This window comes from Rhamphochromis sp. 'chilingali' (genome assembly GCF_963969265.1).
Source record: "Rhamphochromis sp. 'chilingali' genome assembly, chromosome: 15".
NCBI classification, from domain to species: Eukaryota; Metazoa; Chordata; class Actinopteri; order Cichliformes; family Cichlidae; genus Rhamphochromis; species Rhamphochromis sp. 'chilingali'.
In genome coordinates this window covers 29,643,525-29,666,472 of record NC_137942.1, presented here as the reverse complement: position 1 = coordinate 29,666,472, position 22,948 = coordinate 29,643,525, and the positions used below count along the sequence as shown (strand labels likewise).

Sequence of the window (22,948 nt, the reverse complement as noted above, 5' to 3'; positions counted from 1 at the left end):
CTGCCACTTGGTTATCACAGCTATCCAGACTTTTGCAGTGAATTTTACAGCATTCTCGCAAGCTCTATGTGGGTGATGGATGTGGTGTAGGTCAGTGTTTTCCAACCTTGGTCCTCAAGGCACTCTGCCCTACACGTTTTAGGTTTTCCACCCTAACAGTTCATAAAAACACGGGTGTAGTTAACAGTAACATGAAGGAATGAATGTGAATGTTCAATAGACTGGGTGGTTAAGTTCTCTTAACAGTGCAGCCTTTTTTTTCCCCATCTGGTCAGTAAGTGCTTCCTTAGTCTCCCCCCCCCCCCCCCCCCCCCCCCAATTAAAATAGTAAGCTAAAGGGAATGTTCAGGTTTTTTGAAGTGGAGTTACCTGTAGTAGACAGCACTTAGCACTCTGACTTTGCAGAAGCAGCAGTGAGTGTTGGGGACAATATAAGGCAACAAATTGCTTGGGGAATGAGACCACAAAATAACACCAGTTGAAAATACATATACATATTTAAATAATATTTTCAGTGCTTCACCTGGTGGGAATCCTAAACATAGAAGTGCATCTGTTCCTGCTGCACACATTGTTACTGTGTTTCTGGTTAGTGCCAAAATAAATTACTAATTTTAACATTCTAATTCTAAAGCAATCTAGGATTGCTTTAATCTATTCCACAATAACAAAACTATATGCATCCCTGTCTGCAATTATTCGGGCTTGCAGTATAAAGAAAAAAAAGTCTACTGTTATAAAAACTGGTTAAAATATAAATAGTTGATAAAAGGTTTAAAAATCATATGCTTTGGTACAAATGTATTTCATTTACAGTTAAGAGTCCAATAATTAAAAGGGTTTCATGATTTAGAGTTATTTTCTGTGCACAATAAATATGTTGGGGTGTAACCTAAGCTTATTTACCCATCTAATGTCAGTTATCTCAATATTGTATTGTCATTGGTTGTTGTGCTGACGAGCCAGTCAATGTCATTCTTTTCTGCTATGGGGGCGGGACGAGTGGTAAGTTTGTGTGAATCTGTGGGAGCGGACACAGAAGCTAAGTCCGAAGAGAGAGATGTCGTAAGGCAAACGTGGTGTGGATTTTGCATCTAAGTGTATCATTGAGGTCGACTACCCGTGGTCCTGATATTACTTATTTGTGATCTGCAAGAGGTAAATGAGACTGTGTGCCTTGACATTTGTACTGTAACTATTCGTTATAGTGGTAAAATGGCGTGATATGTGATGCTAACTAGCGGCTTGCTAATTAGCGCAGCTTACCGCATTATGTGGTGTGATGCCATGCTGTATGTTTAGCTCTGTGATTTTCAGTCAAAGCATGCTAATGCTAAATCGTTATGTGATAGCATTTGGTATTGTAGCTCAAGTGTTTTAATATGTTTAGAAGCCGATGGACGCTCTGAAAGGAGAGGGAGAGAGAGGTTTCTGCCCGGATGGACCCTGCTGTTTTCTTACCCCTGACTGTCTACACTACTGGTGAACTAACTGCCCGTTTCTGATTGCCCCACTAACAAACTCATTGTAGTGTTGATGCATGTGTGTTCTAAGGTGCAACTAGAAAAATTTGCATTTCCTGCGAAAATGCTGTGTGGATGCCTTTACGCTGAGGATGTCTGCTGAAAAAAGCTGAAAAAGTTGAAAAAAAAAACAAAAAAAATATTGCCCGAGTGGGATTCGAACCTGGCCCTTCTGGTACTCAAGGGAGGTTCTCATCTCACTGCGCCACAGTCATTCTCTCAAAGAAGAGGTGGAGAGACTGACAATTGTGCTGAAATGAGCAGAAGAGGCTTAGAATTGTGCTGATAAGAGGTGGAAAGGCTGAAAATGTTTCAGAAGAGGTGAATAAGCAGAATTTGGGCAGAAAAGAGGTGAAAACTCTGAATATTTTGCTGAAAAGAGTTCAATCAGTAAAATTTCTTCTGAAAAGAGTTCAATCAGCAGAATTTTGCTGAAAAATGTTTTTTTCTGAAAACAGCAGAAAAAACTGAAAATTTTGCTGAAAAGAGTTGAATGAGCAGAATTCTGCTGAAAAGAGTTCAATGAGCAGAATTCTGCTTTGAATCATCTTTAGATTCATCTTGTGTGGGTCTGCTATCATGTGTCCCATCCTCTTCAGATGCTGCCACCATCTGTTTTCAGAGAAGACAACAATATGTTTGGTCATTTTTGATGGATTGATTGTGGAAGCACTGAAACTGAGGATGAATTTCACATCTCTTTGTGGCACAGGACACCCAGTTTTGTTTTTCATGGCTACCTTAGGAATCCTTTTACGTTCTTGTTCTTCCTCCTCTTCTGAATAGCCTTCAGATTCATCCTGTGTGGGTTTCCAGTCATCTGTCCCATCATCTTCAGATGAGCTCACAGACTGTTATTAGAACAGAAAAATATATATTTTACTCATTTTTCATGGATGTGTGGAAACAAAACACTTACATCTTTAACTGCAGGAGAAGAAACTCTGCTGGATTTTTCCTGCCCACCTTAGGAACCCATTCCCTCGCTTCATCCTCCTCCTCCTCTTCTGGATTGTCTTCTTGTGTGAGTTTCCCCACATCTGTCCTATCATTTTTGTAAAAGACCACCATCTGATTTTAGAAAAGTAAAAGTAAAAAGGTAAAAGATTAGTAATCAGTGAAAACACTAAAAACAAGCACAAGAACATACATTACATACTTTTCTCTTGCGCAACTGGTATGTCACTTTTTGTAGATGCTCCACCCCCTTTTTCAAATCCTGTTTAGTTTCTCTTATTGTGGCTCCGGCACTACAGGCAACCTCACCCTGACCTGGGCTCACCATCTGTTTATGGTACAAATTAAATATGTTTTGTTCATGATGGAGTAAATGATTATATATGAAAGAAGTGCAACCAATCAAAACTCTTACCAAGGGAATCAGGGCACACATACCTTGTTACTGCTACACTGGAAGAGCGTTCTGTCTAAAAGCTCCTCTGTTCCTGATGACTGCTGCTCTTCCTTGTCAGATCCTTCACTGTCCTCGTCCTGCACAGATCCTCTGTCCTCTCTCCTTTTCCTTTTATTTGCTGCATATGTTGCAATTGCATTGGTGGTCAGTGCTCGGCTCTGGAGTGTGTCCTCTGCAGGGTCCTCAGCTGTGCAAAGCAATATTACTAAATATGAATAAATGTAAGTGTATAGATAAATATATGACTTCACTTTAGCTTATTTAAATAACCTTGATAAAATCTTTTGGCTGTGATGGCATCATGGCACATAAATGTTGCCACTCTGTCGTAAGATTTACGTCCCAACTGTCGCTTGGCCTGAAAGAATAATGTTTTAAAAAGAAACCACATGAATAAAACCCATGACACTTTAACCTACTTCATTGTGTGTCAAAAAATAAAAATGAAAAGTTTTCTCACATAAGTGCTACAGGAGGAACGTAGCATGTTGAAGGTGGGGGCAATCCCCAGATTCATCATCTCCCAGGCTGCCTTGAAAAATACCGGTAGTCTATGAAGAACACCTCCACTAGAACTGTGGAAAAAAGTCGGTGCCTCCGAACCGCCTTCAACATACTCTCTGATATGATTGTAACGCTGCAACCAGGTATACTCATTCTTGTACAGGGGGACAGCTGCTTGCCCATGATATCTTTGAGTTTTGTGCTGTTTAACCTAATACATGAAAAGACATGTTTATTCAGCTGAATAAAAAAATGTCTATGTATACTTAGATTTATATCGTTTTAGTACATACACGGATGATGCGGGCACCCTGCTTAGCTTTTTCTGCCATTTCAACCTCCTCAGTAGTCATGTTGATGATCACTCCCTTTCGGTGACCAGTTATGGCAATAATATATCCGCCCAACAGTCCAAAAAACAATTTCAATATTGTTCTGCTCTGGGGTTGCTTCTCGAGGTCATCTGTAAAAACACAAAGAGAACACTACATGTATTAATATGCTATGCTAACACATACACTGCATTTACATGTCCAGTCCCTTGTGCAGATTATAGAGGGATTTTACAAGCACCATGTCTCAAGGACCATGCAAGCACCACAAAGTATCAAACAAATTTTCCAGACCAACCATACAAAAAACCCAGTTTCCAATTACAAAACCCTGTAATGTGTCTTAAGATAGAAGATAGAAAGAGATAAAAGTCTCACGCCCCGTGCCGCCTCTACATATAGATAACAAATGCAAATGTGTTTGAGTAGTAGAAATGGCTGTTATAATGGCTGAGTGTGTGTGTGTGTGTGTGTGTGTGTGTGTGTGTGTGTGTGTGTGTGTGTGTGTGTGTGTGTGCGTCCAAAATATAACTCTAAATATTGAATGTAAATCTGTTCCAGATACCATAACTTGTAACTTGTTTTACTGAGGGTTAGTTATGCTCAGTTTCTGGCATGTTGAAAATAAATGAAACAAAGGAAAGAAAATGTGTAAGTTAACCAGTGTAATGAATCTGAGAATACAGGGAGTGCAGAATTATTAGGCAAGTTGTATTTTTGAGGAATAATTTTATTATTGAACAACAAACATGTTCTCAATGAACCCAAAAAACTCATTCATATCAAAGCTGAATGTTTTTGGAAGTAGTTTTTAGTTTGTTTTTAGTTTTAGCTATTTTAGGGGGATATCTGTGTGTGCAGGTGACTATTACTGTGCATAATTATTAGGCAACTTAACAAAAAACAAATATATACCCATTTCAATTATTTATTTTTACCAGTGACACCAATATAACATCTCCACATTCACAAATATACATTTCTGACATTCAAAAACAAAACAAAAACAAATCAGCGACCAACATAGCCACCTTTCTTTGCAAGGACACTCAAAAGCCTGCCATCCATGGATTCTGTCAGTGTTTTGATCTGTTCACCATCAACATTGCGTGCAGCAGCAACCACAGCCTCCCAGACACTGTTCAGAGAGGTGTACTGTTTTCCCTCCTTGTAAATCTCACATTTGATGATGGACCACAGGTTCTCAATGGGGTTCAGATCAGGTGAACAAGGTGGCCATGTCATTAGTTTTTCTTCTTTTATACCCTTTCTTGCCAGCCACGCTGTGGAGTACTTGGACGCGTGTGATGGAGCATTGTCCTGCATGAAAATCATGTTTTTCTTGAAGGATGCAGACTTCTTCCTGTACCACTGCTTGAAGAAGGTGTCTTCCAGAAACTGGCAGTAGGACTGGGAGTTGAGCTTGACTCCATCCTCAACCCGAAAAGGCCCCACAAGCTCATCTTTGATGATACCAGCCCAAACCAGTACTCCACCTCCACCTTGCTGGCGTCTGAGTCGGACTGGAGCTCTCTGCCCTTTACCAATCTAGCCACGGGCCCATCCATCTGGCCCATCAAGACTCACTCTCATTTCATCAGTCCATAAAACCTTAGAAAAACCAGTCTTGAGATATTTCTTGGCCCAGCCTTGACGTTTCAGCTTGTGTGTCTTGTTCAGTGGTGGTCGTCTTTCAGCCTTTCTTACCTTGGCCATGTCTCTGAGTACTGCACACCTTGCGCTTTTGGGCACTCCAGTGATGTTGCAGCTCTGAAATATGGCCAAACTGGTGGCAAGTGGCATCTTGGCAGCTGCACGCTTGACTTTTCTCAGTTCATGGGCAGTTATTTTGTGCCTTGGTTTTTCCACACGCTTCTTGCAACCCTGTTGACTATTTTGAATGAAACGCTTGATTGTTCGATGATCACGCTTCAGAAGCTTTGCAATTTTGAGACTGCTGCATCCCTCTGCAAGATATCTCACTATTCTTGACTTTTCTGAGCCTGTCAAGTCCTTCTTTTGATCCATTTTGCCAAAGGAAAGGACGTTGCCTAATAATTATGTACACCTGATATAGGGTGTTGATGTCATTAGACCACACCCCTTCTCATTACAGAGATGCACATCACCTAATATGCTTAATTGGTAGTAGGCTTTCGAGCCTATACAGCTTGGAGTAAGACAACATGCATGAAGAGGATGATGTAGACAAAATACTCATTTGCCTAATGATTCTGCACTCCCTGTAGAATAACAGTGATTCTAATAACAGGCCTCACAGAGTGTCTGACCTTGGTGTGTGTGTTTCTGTGTGTTGTGTATAATGTGACACAGTGGAGCTAATAATCTCAAAGAATATCTGACAAACAAAATGTATGTTTTCATTAAATCATAAAATAACTAGAGAAATAAATGGTAATTAACTGAGTTTTAAAGCATTCGAATTGGAAAGGGATTAAGTTACAATGGATGTTCTTGTGAAAATGTCCTAAAGACAAATCTAACTGAAGTAGAATCACATAAACTGAATGAAACATGAAGTGATTGAATATGAATTCTCTATGTTAAGAATAACAATGAAAATGTAATGAAGCATTCACAATTTTAAAAGCTACACATTGATAGATAAGGTGTGGGAAGATATGACGTCCAGTAGGAGAAGGGGGGGGGGTGAACAGGTGAGGTGAAGAAGAGATTTTGTGTTTTTCTTTTTTGTCTTCTGCAAGATGAGCAGCCCAAAAGATTGGATCGAAGAGGTTCACAGTTGAAAACCTGTCCAACCTGTGAATTCATTCCTTTTTGTCTGCTCATTGTTGCTGTGTTAGGCGGTTAATTTAGAAGGATTTTGATTTACATCCTTCCTCCAACCTCTCCTCACCAAAGAAAAGAACACACTTAGCATTAGCTTAGAGCATCTTAGTTAGATAAGTAGAGTTTAAGTAATCTGATTATTGTTTTGTGATTATTTTATTTTCCTTATTCTTATTTAATTAAATTTCCTGCAATTAAAGTTTAAATTGTGGACACCTTTTATGAAACAATAAAAGTAAAAGTCTTATTCTTTGTAAGTGCAAATACCTCTTACACTTTATTCTAGCCATAATAATGAAAATTATCTTTACAATCATCCCAGAAATAACAAGATCAAAATGTACAGGGCTCCATCTTAAGGCAGAGCTGCACATATTTCACTGCAATGGTGATGTGTTTTAGCTCTGGCTTCATGTGCATTACATTGACCAAGCTGCACATTATTCTTAAATTTAAACTGGACATTAGACAGAAAAGACATAAGCTCAGTTTCAGTGTGTGGGTCACTGTGATGTAAAGATCTGTAGGGGCTTTGTCTTAACCCAGATCTGAAGTCTGTATAATCCCTCTTAAGTAAAATGAACATTCAGTGTCATTGTGATCATTGCAGTGATCCATACCCAGTGCGGCAGCAATCTTCTGGGGAGCCTCATCAATGAACAAAGCATGTTTTTCTGCTTTGACAAGTCTTTCTAAAAAAAAATGTAAGCACAATACCTTAGACACTTTATTATTAACATCATGTCATTAAAGTAGGTAGAGGTATAGATGTGTATTATATACGTACTAGACTTAGATCTCCGCACATTCAGCTGGTGCACGACTACTTCACGGCCTACTTCCGATAACCATCTTGTGATTGCCTGGACATCATGTCTCTCTGACAACATTTGCACCATTGGGACGTGAGAGTTGTCCCTTCCTGTTAACACACCTTGATACAGGAAGATATTTCCAGACAAACCATTAGGCCCGAGAAGCTTTTTTACAACTGAGCCAGTCGCATCAAAGGCAACTATGGGGTGCTTTTCAATCTTGTACATCAGCATTTGAGTTTGACTCCAGTAGTGACAGAAGAACTTGTCTAATCCAATGTCCCAAATGCTTCCATTGTGAGGGGAACTGTATTTTAATGAGTGGAGAGACAGTATTGGGTTTTTATGAGCAACTTCTAGTTGATTTTGTTCATGTTTGGCTTTGCGCAGAGTTGTCAAATTTGGTAGATGGCTTGGCTCTGGATCACCAAAGTCCATCAGCTTTTCTGTCTCTGATGCTCTCCACACATGGGGCTGCAGTCTGCCTTCACAAAGTTCTTTTTTTACTTGTGCCCTCAGACTTCTGGACACGGCTCTCCTAGAAAAGCCAGTGTGCATGGATTCATCTGTGTTTGCCATTACACACTTCAGCACCATTGGGCAGTGATTTTCAGGTTCCTTTTCACATGTAATGTACAGCTGGCCACTACACTCTTTGCAAAAGCCTCTGATTTAATAAAACAAGATACAGTTCTGGGGTACACCTTGGCTCGTTTAAAAGTAATGGTGCATGTACTTGTAACCTCTTTCCAGATTCCCTGGTTTACAACATGAGTCCATGTACCTGGTTTCAAAATTGTGTATTCCCTTTTCTTGAAAGTATTCTTTTTGTATGTGACTTTATGTGGAATCATATGTATCCACTGTTCAAATGGGAGCTCCACATTGAAAGTCTTGCAGTCTTTGTTTTGAAAAGGAGAGCTGCTTTGTTCAAAATCATTATCATTGTCACTACTGTCTGTGTCAGTCAGTCTCTCTTCATCACTGTAATCCAGAGCAGCCCATACATTGTGTCTGTTTAATTTAACAAAAGTGTAAAGAGCTTTTGGTGTCATCTTTTCACCAAGTTGTTTGCATAGATTTTGCCATATGTCATCACTTGGAGTTGAAACTTTTCCATTTTTTATGACTGCTTCTTTAGAAGCACGAAGGACTTCAAATACTGCAATTTTGTCCACCACTGATTTCTTTGGCATCTGTCAAGCAAAAATTAAAAATGTGATATATTACTGCTATAATTTGATTATAACTTTAATTCTACATCTTTAAGTGGACATAAAATTACTTACTTTTATACACTGTTTTGACATAGTGAATTGAAGTGTTGATGATTGCTGTTGGTCATGGAATCTAGCTTAAAAATGCAAATAAGATAGCTAGCACATGTTTTCTTCAACTCTTGTTTTTTTTCTCTCAGAAGAAGAATGTGTATGATAGCACCCCCTGGTGATCACAAACCAAACACAGGTCGCTATGTTTGGTTTTTTTGGCAGAGTTGTACCAGTTTATCCTTAACAAGATCTAGTTCAAAATTCATTTGATCGGTATAAAAATGAATGTAGTCAATGTTCATAGCTCATCATCAAAATACTTGTAGATAAATCCGTGCACTGTTGAGATAAATCTGTGTCTGTGTCAATCCCACACATGTTTAATAGCCCACTCATTTAATAGCCTTTTGTGACCATGGCTACAGAAGTTTGACTCTTGCAAAAAATATAAATCGGCCCTTTCAGGTAACATTGACAGTTACCTAAGATTTACAGTTCTTCAGGCTGTTTGGAGCCTTTGAGTTCAGATTTGCTGAATCACTGAAGTGCACTCCTGTCCTGTGTATGTTAATTTTATACAACTTGCTCATGACAGCCCACATACAAATGACAGCACTTTTGTTAATATTACCATTTGACTTAAAAGCTACAGTTCACATATTATTAGGTTAATGTTTTAACAACCATTAGCATTTTAGCATAAACCCTGCTGGTAGCACACTAGATGGAGTAAGGTAATGTTAAGAAACATGGTAGTCAGTGATCCACAACCAGCTTATTGGCTCAAAACACCTTATCTAATTATAAACTGATACGCACCTACTGGCATGCCCCTTTAAATTTCTTCATAAATGTTATTTAATGTTATTATTACGGCAGCACGGTGGTTAGCACTGTTGCTGCACAGCAAGAAGGTCCTGAGTTCAATTCCACCATCACGCCAGGGTCTTTCTGTGTGGAGTTTGCAGGTTCTCCCCGTGTTTGCGTGGGTTCTCTCCAAAGACATGCAGCTTGTGGTGATAGGTTAATTGGTTAATCCGAATTGCCCATAGGTGTGAATGTGAGTGCGAATGGTTGTCTGTCCCTGTGTGTTGGCCCTGTGACAGACTGGCAACCTGTCCAGGATGTACCCCGCCTCTTTATCTTTAAAATAATAGCGCCACAAACAAAATTTTTTGCAGCACAAACCAGCACAAACATAGCACAAACCTGTGACATCAACTTTTGTTTGATTTGGGTGATGTGGGGGGCTGGTTGACCTTTTGACGTTTGCATTTTCATTAATATCTTTAAAACAGAGGCAGCACAAACGACAATTTTAGCAGCACAAACCAGCACAAACGTAGCACAAACTTTTGACGCCAGTTTTTTTTTGATTCCATTAATGTGGGGGGCTGGTTGACCTCTGATGACCGCTAGAAATTTTTCTTGAATATCTTTAAAATGAAAACGGCAAAAAATAAACTTTTGCAGCATGCACAAACGTAGCACAAACGTTTGATACCACTTTTGTTGGATTTGAAGAAGGTGGGGGGGCCAACTTCACTCACATGCCGATCATGCAATAACCCAGCCCTCTGTGGTAGATCTCACTGACAATGAACATAATCGGGCCGCTGATGATCTGTTGGTGGAAAACATAAATTAAGAACCATCAAACCACTTTGTAAATAATGATGGAGCTTCCATAAGTGGATATTTGGAACTGAATGACACATTACCATGGGATGGTCTGCCAAATGTAGGTGAAAGTGAAGATTCTGTTGCAGTTGTTATTATTAGTGGGGATAACAGGGTGGATATTAGTGTGGTTGAACTAAACCCTGAAACACTGTTTACAGAAAAAGAGTCTGATCCACCTCATCACACATTGTCTCTCTCACCGGGGCTGACAGGAGAGGCCAATATTCCTGACCAAGCACCCCCTGAACCACGATCTTGTCCCGTAATACTGACTGTTAGAAGAGGTCATTGTCTTACTGATTTGATCAGTGCCATTCATCCGGCATGACTTTCAGTGTGAAGAATGGCAGGCTATAGCTAGAATGTTTGTTGTAGGGTGGAAACAAGCTGGTTACTTCCCAGTGAAGCTTGCAATACCCTTTCTGGAGGAGATACAGCTCGACAACCAGTAGTTTAAAAGATTCCTTTCTTTTGTATGTCTCACAAGAAGAGCGATCTGTTCTCCTGAAGGCTTTGGATGACTTCAATTCAGTGGATACAGATGAATTGCTGGAAGTACTTGATGCACATGAGTGCAAGCAGGTCCCTACCAAGGACACACTGCTCCCTGTTTTGGCACAGACAGGACAAAAAGTACTTATTGAGGCCCCAATGTTTGTAATCAAGTGCTGGCGTCCCATTGTGGGTTCTGTAGCTGGTTTACTCCCACCAGAAGGACTGCATCATTTCATTGAAGAAAAAAAACCAACTGTAAAAACAGTGAAGGAGCTTCTAGACTTTCCAGAGGAGATGACAGCTGCCCAGTCAACAGTTTCTCGTTACCTGAAAAGGTACATTGGAGAAATTGATTTCAATTATCTTCAGCTTTTCCTGCAGTTCTGTACAGGATCCAATCTGTTGGATAAAGCCATACTAATTGAGTTAATAGAAACTACAGATTTCCTCCACAGACCACAATCCCACACATGTGGATGTGTACTAAAGCTGCCACTTGGTTATCACAGCTATCCAGACTTTTGCAGTGAATTTTACAGCATTCTCGCAAGCTCTATGTGGGTGATGGATGTGGTGTAGGTCAGTGTTTTCCAACCTTGGTCCTCAAGGCACTCTGCCCTACACGTTTTAGGTTTTCCACCCTAACAGTTCATAAAAACACGGGTGTAGTTAACAGTAACATGAAGGAATGAATGTGAATGTTCAATAGACTGGGTGGTTAAGTTCTCTTAACAGTGCAGCCTTTTTTTTCCCCATCTGGTCAGTAAGTGCTTCCTTAGTCTCCCCCCCCCCCCCCCCCCCCCCCCAATTAAAATAGTAAGCTAAAGGGAATGTTCAGGTTTTTTGAAGTGGAGTTACCTGTAGTAGACAGCACTTAGCACTCTGACTTTGCAGAAGCAGCAGTGAGTGTTGGGGACAATATAAGGCAACAAATTGCTTGGGGAATGAGACCACAAAATAACACCAGTTGAAAATACATATACATATTTAAATAATATTTTCAGTGCTTCACCTGGTGGGAATCCTAAACATAGAAGTGCATCTGTTCCTGCTGCACACATTGTTACTGTGTTTCTGGTTAGTGCCAAAATAAATTACTAATTTTAACATTCTAATTCTAAAGCAATCTAGGATTGCTTTAATCTATTCCACAATAACAAAACTATATGCATCCCTGTCTGCAATTATTCGGGCTTGCAGTATAAAGAAAAAAAAGTCTACTGTTATAAAAACTGGTTAAAATATAAATAGTTGATAAAAGGTTTAAAAATCATATGCTTTGGTACAAATGTATTTCATTTACAGTTAAGAGTCCAATAATTAAAAGGGTTTCATGATTTAGAGTTATTTTCTGTGCACAATAAATATGTTGGGGTGTAACCTAAGCTTATTTACCCATCTAATGTCAGTTATCTCAATATTGTATTGTCATTGGTTGTTGTGCTGACGAGCCAGTCAATGTCATTCTTTTCTGCTATGGGGGCGGGACGAGTGGTAAGTTTGTGTGAATCTGTGGGAGCGGACACAGAAGCTAAGTCCGAAGAGAGAGATGTCGTAAGGCAAACGTGGTGTGGATTTTGCATCTAAGTGTATCATTGAGGTCGACTACCCGTGGTCCTGATATTACTTATTTGTGATCTGCAAGAGGTAAATGAGACTGTGTGCCTTGACATTTGTACTGTAACTATTCGTTATAGTGGTAAAATGGCGTGATATGTGATGCTAACTAGCGGCTTGCTAATTAGCGCAGCTTACCGCATTATGTGGTGTGATGCCATGCTGTATGTTTAGCTCTGTGATTTTCAGTCAAAGCATGCTAATGCTAAATCGTTATGTGATAGCATTTGGTATTGTAGCTCAAGTGTTTTAATATGTTTAGAAGCCGATGGACGCTCTGAAAGGAGAGGGAGAGAGAGGTTTCTGCCCGGATGGACCCTGCTGTTTTCTTACCCCTGACTGTCTACACTACTGGTGAACTAACTGCCCGTTTCTGATTGCCCCACTAACAAACTCATTGTAGTGTTGATGCATGTGTGTTCTAAGGTGCAACTAGAAAAATTTGCATTTCCTGCGAAAATGCTGTGTGGATGCCTTTACGCTGAGGATGTCTGCTGAAAAAAGCTGAAAAAGTTGAAAAAAAAAACAAAAAAAATATTGCCCGAGTGGGATTCGAACCTGGCCCTTCTGGTACTCAAGGGAGGTTCTCATCTCACTGCGCCACAGTCATTCTCTCAAAGAAGAGGTGGAGAGACTGACAATTGTGCTGAAATGAGCAGAAGAGGCTTAGAATTGTGCTGATAAGAGGTGGAAAGGCTGAAAATGTTTCAGAAGAGGTGAATAAGCAGAATTTGGGCAGAAAAGAGGTGAAAACTCTGAATATTTTGCTGAAAAGAGTTCAATCAGTAAAATTTCTTCTGAAAAGAGTTCAATCAGCAGAATTTTGCTGAAAAATGTTTTTTTCTGAAAACAGCAGAAAAAACTGAAAATTTTGCTGAAAAGAGTTGAATGAGCAGAATTCTGCTGAAAAGAGTTCAATGAGCAGAATTCTGCTTTGAATCATCTTTAGATTCATCTTGTGTGGGTCTGCTATCATGTGTCCCATCCTCTTCAGATGCTGCCACCATCTGTTTTCAGAGAAGACAACAATATGTTTGGTCATTTTTGATGGATTGATTGTGGAAGCACTGAAACTGAGGATGAATTTCACATCTCTTTGTGGCACAGGACACCCAGTTTTGTTTTTCATGGCTACCTTAGGAATCCTTTTACGTTCTTGTTCTTCCTCCTCTTCTGAATAGCCTTCAGATTCATCCTGTGTGGGTTTCCAGTCATCTGTCCCATCATCTTCAGATGAGCTCACAGACTGTTATTAGAACAGAAAAATATATATTTTACTCATTTTTCATGGATGTGTGGAAACAAAACACTTACATCTTTAACTGCAGGAGAAGAAACTCTGCTGGATTTTTCCTGCCCACCTTAGGAACCCATTCCCTCGCTTCATCCTCCTCCTCCTCTTCTGGATTGTCTTCTTGTGTGAGTTTCCCCACATCTGTCCTATCATTTTTGTAAAAGACCACCATCTGATTTTAGAAAAGTAAAAGTAAAAAGGTAAAAGATTAGTAATCAGTGAAAACACTAAAAACAAGCACAAGAACATACATTACATACTTTTCTCTTGCGCAACTGGTATGTCACTTTTTGTAGATGCTCCACCCCCTTTTTCAAATCCTGTTTAGTTTCTCTTATTGTGGCTCCGGCACTACAGGCAACCTCACCCTGACCTGGGCTCACCATCTGTTTATGGTACAAATTAAATATGTTTTGTTCATGATGGAGTAAATGATTATATATGAAAGAAGTGCAACCAATCAAAACTCTTACCAAGGGAATCAGGGCACACATACCTTGTTACTGCTACACTGGAAGAGCGTTCTGTCTAAAAGCTCCTCTGTTCCTGATGACTGCTGCTCTTCCTTGTCAGATCCTTCACTGTCCTCGTCCTGCACAGATCCTCTGTCCTCTCTCCTTTTCCTTTTATTTGCTGCATATGTTGCAATTGCATTGGTGGTCAGTGCTCGGCTCTGGAGTGTGTCCTCTGCAGGGTCCTCAGCTGTGCAAAGCAATATTACTAAATATGAATAAATGTAAGTGTATAGATAAATATATGACTTCACTTTAGCTTATTTAAATAACCTTGATAAAATCTTTTGGCTGTGATGGCATCATGGCACATAAATGTTGCCACTCTGTCGTAAGATTTACGTCCCAACTGTCGCTTGGCCTGAAAGAATAATGTTTTAAAAAGAAACCACATGAATAAAACCCATGACACTTTAACCTACTTCATTGTGTGTCAAAAAATAAAAATGAAAAGTTTTCTCACATAAGTGCTACAGGAGGAATGTAGCATGTTGAAGGTGGGGGCAATCCCCAGATTCATCATCTCCCAGGCTGCCTTGAAAAATACCGGTAGTCTATGAAGAACACCTCCACTAGAACTGTGGAAAAAAGTCGGTGCCTCCGAACCGCCTTCAACATACTCTCTGATATGATTGTAACGCTGCAACCAGGTATACTCATTCTTGTACAGGGGGACAGCTGCTTGCCCATGATATCTTTGAGTTTTGTGCTGTTTAACCTAATACATGAAAAGACATGTTTATTCAGCTGAATAAAAAAATGTCTATGTATACTTAGATTTATATCGTTTTAGTACATACACGGATGATGCGGGCACCCTGCTTAGCTTTTTCTGCCATTTCAACCTCCTCAGTAGTCATGTTGATGATCACTCCCTTTCGGTGACCAGTTATGGCAATAATATATCCGCCCAACAGTCCAAAAAACAATTTCAATATTGTTCTGCTCTGGGGTTGCTTCTCGAGGTCATCTGTAAAAACACAAAGAGAACACTACATGTATTAATATGCTATGCTAACACATACACTGCATTTACATGTCCAGTCCCTTGTGCAGATTATAGAGGGATTTTACAAGCACCATGTCTCAAGGACCATGCAAGCACCACAAAGTATCAAACAAATTTTCCAGACCAACCATACAAAAAACCCAGTTTCCAATTACAAAACCCTGTAATGTGTCTTAAGATAGAAGATAGAAAGAGATAAAAGTCTCACGCCCCGTGCCGCCTCTACATATAGATAACAAATGCAAATGTGTTTGAGTAGTAGAAATGGCTGTTATAATGGCTGAGTGTGTGTGTGTGTGTGTGTGTGTGTGTGTGTGTGTGTGTGCGTCCAAAATATAACTCTAAATATTGAATGTAAATCTGTTCCAGATACCATAACTTGTAACTTGTTTTACTGAGGGTTAGTTATGCTCAGTTTCTGGCATGTTGAAAATAAATGAAACAAAGGAAAGAAAATGTGTAAGTTAACCAGTGTAATGAATCTGAGAATACAGGGAGTGCAGAATTATTAGGCAAGTTGTATTTTTGAGGAATAATTTTATTATTGAACAACAAACATGTTCTCAATGAACCCAAAAAACTCATTCATATCAAAGCTGAATGTTTTTGGAAGTAGTTTTTAGTTTGTTTTTAGTTTTAGCTATTTTAGGGGGATATCTGTGTGTGCAGGTGACTATTACTGTGCATAATTATTAGGCAACTTAACAAAAAACAAATATATACCCATTTCAATTATTTATTTTTACCAGTGACACCAATATAACATCTCCACATTCACAAATATACATTTCTGACATTCAAAAACAAAACAAAAACAAATCAGCGACCAACATAGCCACCTTTCTTTGCAAGGACACTCAAAAGCCTGCCATCCATGGATTCTGTCAGTGTTTTGATCTGTTCACCATCAACATTGCGTGCAGCAGCAACCACAGCCTCCCAGACACTGTTCAGAGAGGTGTACTGTTTTCCCTCCTTGTAAATCTCACATTTGATGATGGACCACAGGTTCTCAATGGGGTTCAGATCAGGTGAACAAGGTGGCCATGTCATTAGTTTTTCTTCTTTTATACCCTTTCTTGCCAGCCACGCTGTGGAGTACTTGGACGCGTGTGATGGAGCATTGTCCTGCATGAAAATCATGTTTTTCTTGAAGGATGCAGACTTCTTCCTGTACCACTGCTTGAAGAAGGTGTCTTCCAGAAACTGGCAGTAGGACTGGGAGTTGAGCTTGACTCCATCCTCAACCCGAAAAGGCCCCACAAGCTCATCTTTGATGATACCAGCCCAAACCAGTACTCCACCTCCACCTTGCTGGCGTCTGAGTCGGACTGGAGCTCTCTGCCCTTTACCAATCTAGCCACGGGCCCATCCATCTGGCCCATCAAGACTCACTCTCATTTCATCAGTCCATAAAACCTTAGAAAAACCAGTCTTGAGATATTTCTTGGCCCAGCCTTGACGTTTCAGCTTGTGTGTCTTGTTCAGTGGTGGTCGTCTTTCAGCCTTTCTTACCTTGGCCATGTCTCTGAGTACTGCACACCTTGCGCTTTTGGGCACTCCAGTGATGTTGCAGCTCTGAAATATGGCCAAACTGGTGGCAAGTGGCATCTTGGCAGCTGCACGCTTGACTTTTCTCAGTTCATGGGCAGTTATTTTGTGCCTTGGTTTTTCCACACGCTTCTTGCAACCCTGTTGACTATTTTGAATGAAACGCTTGATTGTTCGATGATCACGCTTCAGAAGCTTTGCAATTTTGAGACTGCTGCATCCCTCTGCAAGATATCTCACTATTCTTGACTTTTCTGAGCCTGTCAAGTCCTTCTTTTGATCCATTTTGCCAAAGGAAAGGACGTTGCCTAATAATTATGTACACCTGATATAGGGTGTTGATGTCATTAGACCACACCCCTTCTCATTACAGAGATGCACATCACCTAATATGCTTAATTGGTAGTAGGCTTTCGAGCCTATACAGCTTGGAGTAAGACAACATGCATGAAGAGGATGATGTAGACAAAATACTCATTTGCCTAATGATTCTGCACTCCCTGTAGAATAACAGTGATTCTAATAACAGGCCTCACAGAGTGTCTGACCTTGGTGTGTGTGTTTCTGTGTGTTGTGTATAATGTGACACAGTGGAGCTAATAATCTCAAAGAATATCTGACAAACAAAATGTATGTTTTCATTAAATCATAAAATAACTAGAGAAATAAATGGTAATTAACTGAGTTTTAAAGCATTCGAATTGGAAAGGGATTAAGTTACAATGGATGTTCTTGTGAAAATGTCCTAAAGACAAATCTAACTGAAGTAGAATCACATAAACTGAATGAAACATGAAGTGATTGAATATGAATTCTCTATGTTAAGAATAACAATGAAAATGTAATGAAGCATTCACAATTTTAAGAGCTACACATTGATAGATAAGGTGTGGGAAGATATGACGTCCAGTAGGAGAAGGGGGGAGGGTGAACAGGTGAGGTGAAGAAGAGATTTTGTGTTTTTCTTTTTTGTCTTCTGCAAGATGAGCAGCCCAAAAGATTGGATCGAAGAGGTTCACAGTTGAAAACCTGTCCAACCTGTGAATTCATTCCTTTTTGTCTGCTCATTGTTGCTGTGTTAGGCGGTTAATTTAGAAGGATTTTGATTTACATCCTTCCTCCAACCTCTCCTCACCAAAGAAAAGAACACACTTAGCATTAGCTTAGAGCATCTTAGTTAGATAAGTAGAGTTTAAGTAATCTGATTATTGTTTTGTGATTATTTTATTTTCCTTATTCTTATTTAATTAAATTTCCTGCAATTAAAGTTTAAATTGTGGACACCTTTTATGAAACAATAAAAGTAAAAGTCTTATTCTTTGTAAGTGCAAATACCTCTTACACTTTATTCTAGCCATAATAATGAAAATTATCTTTACAATCATCCCAGAAATAACAAGATCAAAATGTACAGGGCTCCATCTTAAGGCAGAGCTGCACATATTTCACTGCAATGGTGATGTGTTTTAGCTCTGGCTTCATGTGCATTACATTGACCAAGCTGCACATTATTCTTAAATTTAAACTGGACATTAGACAGAAAAGACATAAGCTCAGTTTCAGTGTGTGGGTCACTGTGATGTAAAGATCTGTAGGGGCTTTGTCTTAACCCAGATCTGAAGTCTGTATAATCCCTCTTAAGTAAAATGAACATTCAGTGTCATTGTGATCATTGCAGTGATCCATACCCAGTGCGGCAGCAATCTTCTGGGGAGCCTCATCAATGAACAAAGCATGTTTTTCTGCTTTGACAAGTCTTTCTAAAAAAAAATGTAAGCACAATACCTTAGACACTTTATTATTAACATCATGTCATTAAAGTAGGTAGAGGTATAGATGTGTATTATATACGTACTAGACTTAGATCTCCGCACATTCAGCTGGTGCACGACTACTTCACGGCCTACTTCCGATAACCATCTTGTGATTGCCTGGACATCATGTCTCTCTGACAACATTTGCACCATTGGGACGTGAGAGTTGTCCCTTCCTGTTAACACACCTTGATACAGGAAGATATTTCCAGACAAACCATTAGGCCTGAGAAGCTTTTTTACAACTGAGCCAGTCGCATCAAAGGCAACTATGGGGTGCTTTTCAATCTTGTACATCAGCATTTGAGTTTGACTCCAGTAGTGACAGAAGAACTTGTCTAATCCAATGTCCCAAATGCTTCCATTGTGAGGGGAACTGTATTTTAATGAGTGGAGAGACAGTATTGGGTTTTTATGAGCAACTTCTAGTTGATTTTGTTCATGTTTGGCTTTGCGCAGAGTTGTCAAATTTGGTAGATGGCTTGGCTCTGGATCACCAAAGTCCATCAGCTTTTCTGTCTCTGATGCTCTCCACACATGGGGCTGCAGTCTGCCTTCACAAAGTTCTTTTTTTACTTGTGCCCTCAGACTTCTGGACACGGCTCTCCTAGAAAAGCCAGTGTGCATGGATTCATCTGTGTTTGCCATTACACACTTCAGCACCATTGGGCAGTGATTTTCAGGTTCCTTTTCACATGTAATGTACAGCTGGCCACTACACTCTTTGCAAAAGCCTCTGATTTAATAAAACAAGATACAGTTCTGGGGTACACCTTGGCTCGTTTAAAAGTAATGGTGCATGTACTTGTAACCTCTTTCCAGATTCCCTGGTTTACAACATGAGTCCATGTACCTGGTTTCAAAATTGTGTATTCCCTTTTCTTGAAAGTATTCTTTTTGTATGTGACTTTATGTGGAATCATATGTATCCACTGTTCAAATGGGAGCTCCACATTGAAAGTCTTGCAGTCTTTGTTTTGAAAAGGAGAGCTGCTTTGTTCAAAATCATTATCATTGTCACTACTGTCTGTGTCAGTCAGTCTCTCTTCATCACTGTAATCCAGAGCAGCCCATACATTGTGTCTGTTTAATTTAACAAAAGTGTAAAGAGCTTTTGGTGTCATCTTTTCACCAAGTTGTTTGCATAGATTTTGCCATATGTCATCACTTGGAGTTGAAACTTTTCCATTTTTTATGACTGCTTCTTTAGAAGCACGAAGGACTTCAAATACTGCAATTTTGTCCACCACTGATTTCTTTGGCATCTGTCAAGCAAAAATTAAAAATGTGATATATTACTGCTATAATTTGATTATAACTTTAATTCTACATCTTTAAGTGGACATAAAATTACTTACTTTTATACACTGTTTTGACATAGTGAATTGAAGTGTTGATGATTGCTGTTGGTCATGGAATCTAGCTTAAAAATGCAAATAAGATAGCTAGCACATGTTTTCTTCAACTCTTGTTTTTTTTCTCTCAGAAGAAGAATGTGTATGATAGCACCCCCTGGTGATCACAAACCAAACACAGGTCGCTATGTTTGGTTTTTTTGGCAGAGTTGTACCAGTTTATCCTTAACAAGATCTAGTTCAAAATTCATTTGATCGGTATAAAAATGAATGTAGTCAATGTTCATAGCTCATCATCAAAATACTTGTAGATAAATCCGTGCACTGTTGAGATAAATCTGTGTCTGTGTCAATCCCACACATGTTTAATAGCCCACTCATTTAATAGCCTTTTGTGACCATGGCTACAGAAGTTTGACTCTTGCAAAAAATATAAATCGGCCCTTTCAGGTAACATTGACAGTTACCTAAGATTTACAGTTCTTCAGGCTGTTTGGAGCCTTTGAGTTCAGATTTGCTGAATCACTGAAGTGCACTCCTGTCCTGTGTATGTTAATTTTATACAACTTGCTCATGACAGCCCACATACAAATGACAGCACTTTTGTTAATATTACCATTTGACTTAAAAGCTACAGTTCACATATTATTAGGTTAATGTTTTAACAACCATTAGCATTTTAGCATAAACCCTGCTGGTAGCACACTAGATGGAGTAAGGTAATGTTAAGAAACATGGTAGTCAGTGATCCACAACCAGCTTATTGGCTCAAAACACCTTATCTAATTATAAACTGATACGCACCTACTGGCATGCCCCTTTAAATTTCTTCATAAATGTTATTTAATGTTATTATTACGGCAGCACGGTGGTTAGCACTGTTGCTGCACAGCAAGAAGGTCCTGAGTTCAATTCCACCATCACGCCAGGGTCTTTCTGTGTGGAGTTTGCAGGTTCTCCCCGTGTTTGCGTGGGTTCTCTCCAAAGACATGCAGCTTGTGGTGATAGGTTAATTGGTTAATCCGAATTGCCCATAGGTGTGAATGTGAGTGCGAATGGTTGTCTGTCCCTGTGTGTTGGCCCTGTGACAGACTGGCAACCTGTCCAGGATGTACCCCGCCTCTTTATCTTTAAAATAATAGCGCCACAAACAAAATTTTTTGCAGCACAAACCAGCACAAACATAGCACAAACCTGTGACATCAACTTTTGTTTGATTTGGGTGATGTGGGGGGCTGGTTGACCTTTTGACGTTTGCATTTTCATTAATATCTTTAAAACAGAGGCAGCACAAACGACAATTTTAGCAGCACAAACCAGCACAAACGTAGCACAAACTTTTGACGCCAGTTTTTTTTTGATTCCATTAATGTGGGGGGCTGGTTGACCTCTGATGACCGCTAGAAATTTTTCTTGAATATCTTTAAAATGAAAACGGCAAAAAATAAACTTTTGCAGCATGCACAAACGTAGCACAAACGTTTGATACCACTTTTGTTGGATTTGAAGAAGGTGGGGGGGCCAACTTCACTCACATGCCGATCATGCAATAACCCAGCCCTCTGTGGTAGATCTCACTGACAATGAACATAATCGGGCCGCTGATGATCTGTTGGTGGAAAACATAAATTAAGAACCATCAAACCACTTTGTAAATAATGATGGAGCTTCCATAAGTGGATATTTGGAACTGAATGACACATTACCATGGGATGGTCTGCCAAATGTAGGTGAAAGTGAAGATTCTGTTGCAGTTGTTATTATTAGTGGGGATAACAGGGTGGATATTAGTGTGGTTGAACTAAACCCTGAAACACTGTTTACAGAAAAAGAGTCTGATCCACCTCATCACACATTGTCTCTCTCACCGGGGCTGACAGGAGAGGCCAATATTCCTGACCAAGCACCCCCTGAACCACGATCTTGTCCCGTAATACTGACTGTTAGAAGAGGTCATTGTCTTACTGATTTGATCAGTGCCATTCATCCGGCATGACTTTCAGTGTGAAGAATGGCAGGCTATAGCTAGAATGTTTGTTGTAGGGTGGAAACAAGCTGGTTACTTCCCAGTGAAGCTTGCAATACCCTTTCTGGAGGAGATACAGCTCGACAACCAGTAGTTTAAAAGATTCCTTTCTTTTGTATGTCTCACAAGAAGAGCGATCTGTTCTCCTGAAGGCTTTGGATGACTTCAATTCAGTGGATACAGATGAATTGCTGGAAGTACTTGATGCACATGAGTGCAAGCAGGTCCCTACCAAGGACACACTGCTCCCTGTTTTGGCACAGACAGGACAAAAAGTACTTATTGAGGCCCCAATGTTTGTAATCAAGTGCTGGCGTCCCATTGTGGGTTCTGTAGCTGGTTTACTCCCACCAGAAGGACTGCATCATTTCATTGAAGAAAAAAAACCAACTGTAAAAACAGTGAAGGAGCTTCTAGACTTTCCAGAGGAGATGACAGCTGCCCAGTCAACAGTTTCTCGTTACCTGAAAAGGTACATTGGAGAAATTGATTTCAATTATCTTCAGCTTTTCCTGCAGTTCTGTACAGGATCCAATCTGTTGGATAAAGCCATACTAATTGAGTTAATAGAAACTACAGATTTCCTCCACAGACCACAATCCCACACATGTGGATGTGTACTAAAGCTGCCACTTGGTTATCACAGCTATCCAGACTTTTGCAGTGAATTTTACAGCATTCTCGCAAGCTCTATGTGGGTGATGGATGTGGTGTAGGTCAGTGTTTTCCAACCTTGGTCCTCAAGGCACTCTGCCCTACACGTTTTAGGTTTTCCACCCTAACAGTTCATAAAAACACGGGTGTAGTTAACAGTAACATGAAGGAATGAATGTGAATATTCAATAGACTGGGTGGTTAAGTTCTCTTAACAGTGCAGCCTTTTTTTTCCCCATCTGGTCAGTAAGTGCTTCCTTAGTCTCCC

At 39.8% G+C, this 22,948-nt stretch overlaps 2 protein-coding genes across 4 annotated transcripts; both read right to left on the bottom strand.

Annotated features, from left to right (window-relative positions):
• Positions 1-295: 295 nt before the first annotated feature.
• On the bottom strand, positions 296-11,627 carry LOC308411503 (uncharacterized protein). Of its 2 annotated transcripts, XM_080905420.1 has the most exons (10): positions 7,372-11,627; positions 7,205-7,276; positions 3,735-3,904; positions 3,398-3,652; positions 3,208-3,295; positions 2,919-3,124; positions 2,683-2,808; positions 2,490-2,594; positions 2,264-2,374; positions 296-2,135 (listed from the first exon to the last, which is right to left on the bottom strand). In XM_080905420.1, the coding sequence occupies exons 1-10, from the start codon at positions 7,994-7,996 to the stop codon at positions 2,043-2,045; spliced, it is 1,851 nt and encodes a 616-aa protein (XP_080761546.1). In that variant the 5' UTR covers positions 7,997-11,627; the 3' UTR covers positions 296-2,042. The 2 variants fall into 2 exon arrangements, with proteins under 2 accessions (XP_080761546.1, XP_080761545.1); XM_080905419.1 differs by having other exon boundaries at positions 296-2,374.
• A 5-nt stretch (positions 11,628-11,632) lies between these two features.
• LOC308411505 (uncharacterized protein) lies at positions 11,633-22,946 on the bottom strand. Of its 2 annotated transcripts, XM_080905423.1 has the most exons (10): positions 18,687-22,946; positions 18,520-18,591; positions 15,072-15,241; positions 14,735-14,989; positions 14,545-14,632; positions 14,256-14,461; positions 14,020-14,145; positions 13,827-13,931; positions 13,601-13,711; positions 11,633-13,472 (listed from the first exon to the last, which is right to left on the bottom strand). In XM_080905423.1, exons 1-10 carry the CDS (start codon positions 19,309-19,311, stop codon positions 13,380-13,382), a joined length of 1,851 nt encoding a protein of 616 aa, XP_080761549.1. In that variant the 5' UTR covers positions 19,312-22,946; the 3' UTR covers positions 11,633-13,379. The 2 variants fall into 2 exon arrangements, with proteins under 2 accessions (XP_080761549.1, XP_080761548.1); XM_080905422.1 differs by having other exon boundaries at positions 11,633-13,711.
• Positions 22,947-22,948: the final 2 nt, after the last annotated feature.

What these genes read in the sequence shown, in the direction of transcription:
- LOC308411503 (XM_080905419.1), bottom strand. Translation starts at nt 7,996, where the DNA reads ATGGTGCTGAAGTGTGTAATGGCAAACACAGATGAATCCATGCACACT. An exon ending in TCCAGTGTAGCAGTAACAAG is followed by an intron (nt 2,809 to 2,918) that starts GTATGTGTGCCC and finishes TACCATAAACAG; the next exon opens with ATGGTGAGCCCAGGTCAGGG. An exon ending in CGAGGGAATGGGTTCCTAAG is followed by an intron (nt 2,375 to 2,489) that starts GTGGGCAGGAAA and finishes TTCTAATAACAG; the next exon opens with TCTGTGAGCTCATCTGAAGA.
- LOC308411505 (XM_080905422.1), bottom strand. Translation starts at nt 19,311, where the DNA reads ATGGTGCTGAAGTGTGTAATGGCAAACACAGATGAATCCATGCACACT. An exon ending in TGTGCGGAGATCTAAGTCTA is followed by an intron (nt 18,592 to 18,686) that starts GTACGTATATAA and finishes ATTTTTTTTTAG; the next exon opens with AAAGACTTGTCAAAGCAGAA. An exon ending in AGCCAAAAGATTTTATCAAG is followed by an intron (nt 14,462 to 14,544) that starts GTTATTTAAATA and finishes TGCTTTGCACAG; the next exon opens with CTGAGGACCCTGCAGAGGAC.